Source organism: Poecilia formosa, unplaced genomic scaffold (assembly GCF_000485575.1).
Source record: "Poecilia formosa unplaced genomic scaffold, Poecilia_formosa-5.1.2 Scaffold779, whole genome shotgun sequence".
NCBI classification, from domain to species: Eukaryota; Metazoa; Chordata; class Actinopteri; order Cyprinodontiformes; family Poeciliidae; genus Poecilia; species Poecilia formosa.
In genome coordinates, this window is record NW_006800718.1 from 122,973 (window position 1) to 128,713 (window position 5,741).

Sequence of the window (5,741 nt, forward strand, 5' to 3'; positions counted from 1 at the left end):
TCAACATACCCCAACATGCCTCAACATACCCCAACATGCAACCAACATACTCCAGCATACCCAGTATATACCCAGCATCACCAACCCTTCGGCTGTCAGCACGACAGTGCATGTAAACTCGGCTCCCAGCCTTTTCTCCCAAGTCAAGAGCAGCTGAGTTCTTCAAGTCAGCGACCGTTGAGCATTACTTCCACCTACAAGCTAGCTAAGAAAGGAAATGCAGATGAGGGCCTCTGCAGTCCTTCAGCCCACTGGCCACTGCTGCTTTCATTGCCAATAGAAAACACAGTGGATCTTCCTCTGGTCTTCATATTTCTGTCCATGTCTCTTGTTTCCACTGCTCCCCTCCTCTGGCAAGCAGATGTCACCCAGAAGTGAAGAGACGAGTGAAGTTAGGCGTTTTCAGTGACTCCTTAGGAATAATTTGGCTGCTGGATCTGGCTTAGAAAAGAGGACATGTTGTTTTTGTTTAACTTCAACCAAACATGTCATCTGATTCATCTTCAGGATTGTTTCAGTTTGCAAATATTTTTTCTAATTCAACCGAGCCGAGATGACTGCCTCAAAAAACAGGAAAAAAAAATCTGATATACCCAAGAATTGTTGTTGATATACATTTTGTTGTGTTATTTTCTATATCAGAAGTTAGATATGTCAGGTAAATGGATAATTTGAACCAGCAATTGATATGTGTCCTCATGACCTGTATGGATGCACACTTATTTGAAGAAACTCTGCTGTTATTTACCTGATTGTTTGGGATCTAACACACATTTGGATGATTTACTGAAGAATTTTTGTCAGCTGAATTTGACCACTGTGAAGCTCCATGATGTCTTATGGGCCAGATTTAAGAAAGGACTCATAGCGGCAGTAGCACAGGGCTGCAAGGTTTGGGGGCCCCAAAACCTATTACTTTTTGTATTGTGGATGTTTTACAAAAAATTCACCTCATAATAAACTCATAATAAACTCATGGTCTAATTTTGCATGAGGTGTTTTTTAATGTTCTTGGATTTTTATTCATTCAAACACTCAAATATTCAAAAATTATGGAGTTACAGCACATGGAGCAATCTGCCAGATGGTTTTGATCGATTCTACTGACCTGCTTATCAGTGTAATTTGCACAAGTAAAATATTTCCTGTCTTTGTTTTTTTCTCTGGATAGAGCACCAAAACTGATTCCAGTCGAGGAACCCTTATTCTTCTGAATCGGTTCCTGTTCATACATTCTACTTACATGCCTTTGTTTCTATGATGCTTATTTAATTGCTAATATCTGCAAATTTTATAGGATTGTTTTTTTTTCTCTAATCTTCATTTTTGAAACAGCAGCAAGTATATGGTTCATTTGACCTGTGAAGACTTTTATGCTTGGAGCTTTTTACTCAATATTTTACCACTTATGGAAAATATTCATGTTCAGAGTAAAAACATCAATTTAAGCTTGTTGTAAGAAATTGTATGAACTGAATGCTTATATGTAGTGAATAAGCAAATCATTCAATCACTGGATTTTAAATGAGCACCTTAAACAAAGGAAATGCAAATGTACATATAGATTGAGTTGTTTCCATCTGCCACTTTCTGTGCATTTATAATTAAAGCTAAAACTGTTTGTAAAGTCTGATAAGTTGCTTATTTTCATAAAATGTGTTCTGTATTTGGGCATAAAATAAAATATCTAAAAAGTCAGATCTGCATTGTTTATTTACACATCATGATGACATAAATTATTTACATGTTGTCTAAAAAGGAGAATTTTATCAGAAAAGGACAAAAACAACTGAAAACATAAAATTTTCATTACGAAACAAACAGAAGCAATTTAAGGAAACAAAAATGTTGACTGCATTTTAAGGCTTACATTTGGTTTGGATTCATATTCATCTGATCCGCCAAACATTGCATTCAAAGACAGGTTTGTGTAGAAAAATAAATTATGTAAACATGTCAGAGCTCTTTGCTCTGGATTCTGGCTGTGTTGGATATAAATAAGAGCGCATGATCCCACTTATTGACACCGATAGTTTGCTGGGAAATTGGGGAACTGCGATAAGGCAGCACTGGAACCACAGATCCAAAGGCATTTCCGGTCAGGTCCATAAATGATTGAAATCCTAGAAAACTAGCAGCTCTGCAGGTGCCTGCTGCCAGGTCAGCTCTAAAATGAAACATAGCGGAGCATTGACTCACAAAGGAAAATGTAGCAACAGAACAGCTGGACAAACAGAAGGCCTACCATGAAGCGGCTGAAGCCGCTGAGCTGTCTTTGGGTTCCAGCAGCCACGCTGTCAGCCGGTGGTTCCGGCCGGCCTGGAGCGCTCCGAGCCGGCCTTCTGCCTCAGCTGAGCCTGCAAGACGAAAGAACTCTACATCTAAAATATTTCAAAAGATTTGAATGAGGCTGCTTCCGGCTGTATCGCAGTTTGCCACGCGCGGCGTGCAGCCATGTCAACGCGCGCTTTAAACAGTCCAGCGCGCAGAACTGTGAGGTGTCAGACGGCGGCGGTGCAGAGCCTCAGGATGCTGGTGGTGTGATGGCTTCAGTCGCTGTCGGAGCGGGCCTCCGCCTCTCGGCCGGCGGAGTGGTTGTACAGCCCCTGCGCCATCAGGTGCTCCGCCAGAGAGTTCTTCTTCCCGGTGGCCTTTTTAATCTTGGCCCGCTTGTTCTGGAACCAGATTTTGATCTGAGACTCGTTGAGGCTGAGCTCCAGGGCCAGGTTCTGCCTCCGCTGCTCGGTGAGGTAGCGGTTCTTCTGGAACTCCGCTTTCAGCCGCTGCAGCTGCTCGGCACTGAAGGCCGTCCGGGGCCGCTTGTCCTCCTTGCTCGGGGTCGGGGCTTTCTTTGGTTTGCGGGATCTGGGCCCTTGTGTGGACAAGAGAGAACAAAACATCCAGTTAGCTCGTTTTCAAGCTTTGTTGAAAGTTTTTGTGATTTAAACGGACAGAGAAAGGCGCTGTTCCCCGAGATGCACGCTGAACTTCTTGAGATGAACATCAGAGACTTTTCTTGTTCATTGGTGAATTATCTCAGGGACCAAACTTCAGAATGAAGGACGCGATTTATTCTGAGGCAAAACCTCTGACGTCCTCACTACATCTTTAATAGGAAACTTTTAATATTTCCTTAAATCAGATTTGGATCACCCGTTTTGTGTTTCCCCAAAATTGCGCAATGTTTGGGGTTTAAGACGAGGATTGTTATTTCTGCTCCGTGGTCTGAGTCGCAGGCCGTTCGTGGGCTGGAGGTCAAATGCCTGTCTGTTTTTATTATTCAGTATGACATTAAAGTTTAAAACTGGTTTTAATAAAAATCTAGCAAAAAATCAGCTGGATCAGACTGAATAAAAACAGAAAGAAAAGACATTTGATCAAACCGAGCTGCAGATGAACTGTGGCCTCGTTTCAGGCTCCTTTCGGCTCAGTTCGGGCCCGAACGTTAAAACACTTTTTCGTATTTTCGTGAACAAAATCAAACTACATTTGCATCGCTTGTAGTGGTAGTTCTCCGGATGCTCAATGCATTCCGTTTTTATTATTATTCCTCCTTTAGTTATTTTTTAAAATATGTAGAGGAAACACTCTGACTAAGAACACATGTGACGTGAAGCCAACTTTTCACTCAGACGAATTAAATGTAGCCGCAGATCAGAGGTCAGTTTTTCTTTCTTGCTTTCTAAAAGGCGGTTTAAAATGTTTCAGGATTTTTGGTTTTCACGGCCCCTCACTTTTTTACACTCGCCTCCTCTCCCTCCCCCCCGCTGCACCCCCAACTCTTTTGTTAGAAAAAAAATGCAAATGGTAAAATAACAAAGAAGCGGGGAAACAATGACGTTAAACTTGGTTTTACTTCGGTATTTTATGTTTTTGACTGTAAAACATGTTTTGTCCATTTCACTTTTATTTTAATAAAACACTTTGTGTCCACTTTGGCAGATTATTACAGTCAGAAAAATCAAAAGTCAAAAACCCAAGACCTGCAGAAAGCGTTCGACTCACGATGAACATGCTGCATGAATCATAAATGATCTTTGTATAAATGCTTCATGTTTTAGTTTGATCACGGCTAAATGATTCTAAGAATATAATATTTATATGTTGGTGCAATAACGGCTAAGTCTTTGTTAAAAGTGCTTCGTTTTTTCTTAAAACTATTGTTTCTGCTGTTCAACTAATTTTAAAATACTCTCGATCATATTTTAAAGTTTAAATAAGATTTTTTCCCTCCGTAGCCTTTCCCACAATTTCATATGTTTTATTTATTTATTTTTATCTCAGATATAATATTTATTTTTATCTCTAAAATTCGCATTTTATTAAATGTATCTAAAATGATGTGATTGAGGGAACATTTTCCACCAACCTGATGAAGGCCGGTCGGAGTACCTGGTACAATAAACCCAGGCCGGCCACAGCATCGGCTTGGCTGCTGGGCCCGCAGGAGCCGCCGGGGCCTCGCTGCTCTCGGGGCTGCGGCAGGAGACCCCTCGGCCTGAGTCGCAGGCTGTCAGCCCGGGACCACTCGCCTCAGTCTCCGCATGCTGGTGGTCGGACTTCCCCAGGCTGTCCTCCCTTCCTCCTGTCCTGCCGCGCTTTGAGTCCGTTTTGGAAGCTTTTCTCCCTGACACCTCGCTCCTCTCCTCCAGCCCGTCTCCTCCCCGAACACATAATGTGCTTTTCTTTCTCTTTCGGCCAAAGTCCGGCCTTAGGATGTTGTCTATGTAGAAGTTGGTGACCAGGTTGGACTGCTGAATCCCGGGCTGCTGCAGCAGAGGCAGAATGGCCCGGTTGGGCTCCTCTCCAGACCTCTTTGGACGCTGACGCTCTCCTTGAACATTTTCCTCCATAATGATGATGAGCTGAAGCTCCAAAGAAAGAGATCCAAGTTTCTGATTAGTCTCTGTCTTCCTTTGAGCAATTAGCTGATGCCGTTGGAAAGAATGAAAAATAAAAATTCGATAAAAAAAGCAGGCAGTGTGTTTGCATCTGAGGTAAAAGTGTTCAGTTCTGAAAACGCGCCTGTGAATTTCGGCCCAGAACAATCATGCTTTCTTTGTGATGAGAGCATCCCTCTCCTCTCTGCTCTCACTCCTTCACTCCACTGCAGCACAAACTACCTGTTACATTAAAACAAACGAACCAAAGTGTGAAAGCTGCAGACTGCTCCAGCTCAGTTAGAGAAGCTTCCTGAAGCACTAAATCCTCTTGATGAAAATGCCGCTCAAATACTTCCACTAAGCAATTTTGGGTCTGATTTCTGATTGGCTGCAGGACTCTGGGCTGACGTCGTATTACGGGCCTCATGAACACGTGTTTTTGACCAATAGATTCACAGAATATATATCATGTGGAATTCCCTTTTCTAATCAGTAGATTATGCCTGTGTTACATATACAGTCATACTCAATAAATTCCGTTCGGATGAGGCTCTTCTGCCAGATTACAGTTTTTCTCAGTTGCTTTGGTGGATTTCTCGAATCATTTTCTACATTTACAAAACATTAAATGCATTTCTCAAAACAATTTGTATTGTTTTTACCTTTGTAGATTCTTCAGGGGTTACCTATAGAATCTACAGAATCCAGTTTATTTCTCAAAATTCTTAATTCATGTCTCAAAATGAAATATCTGTATCAATGAACATGTCAGAGATTCAGAATATTAAGTCCTTGTTTCATTGTGTTTCGATAAGAGTCAGATTGACTGTCAGTGTACTGTAAACAGGGGGAAAGAAG

At 41.8% G+C, this 5,741-nt stretch overlaps 1 protein-coding gene across 3 annotated transcripts; it reads right to left on the reverse strand.

Moving 5' to 3' along the window:
• Nucleotides 1–7: 7 nt before the first annotated feature.
• Nucleotides 8–5,516, reverse strand: en2b (engrailed homeobox 2b). 3 transcript variants are annotated; one of them, XR_001660634.1, is made up of 3 exons: nucleotides 4,370–5,516; nucleotides 2,246–2,872; nucleotides 8–437 (listed from the first exon to the last, which is right to left on the reverse strand). XR_001660634.1 is itself a non-coding variant. In XM_007543176.2 (2 exons), the coding sequence occupies exons 1-2, from the start codon at nucleotides 4,851–4,853 to the stop codon at nucleotides 2,550–2,552; spliced, it is 807 nt and encodes a 268-aa protein (XP_007543238.1). In that variant the 5' UTR covers nucleotides 4,854–5,516; the 3' UTR covers nucleotides 8–2,549. The 3 variants fall into 3 exon arrangements, 1 of the variants encoding a protein (XP_007543238.1); XR_001660633.1 differs by having other exon boundaries at nucleotides 8–2,167; XM_007543176.2 differs by having other exon boundaries at nucleotides 8–2,872.
• Between the last annotated feature and the right edge of the window lie 225 nt (nucleotides 5,517–5,741).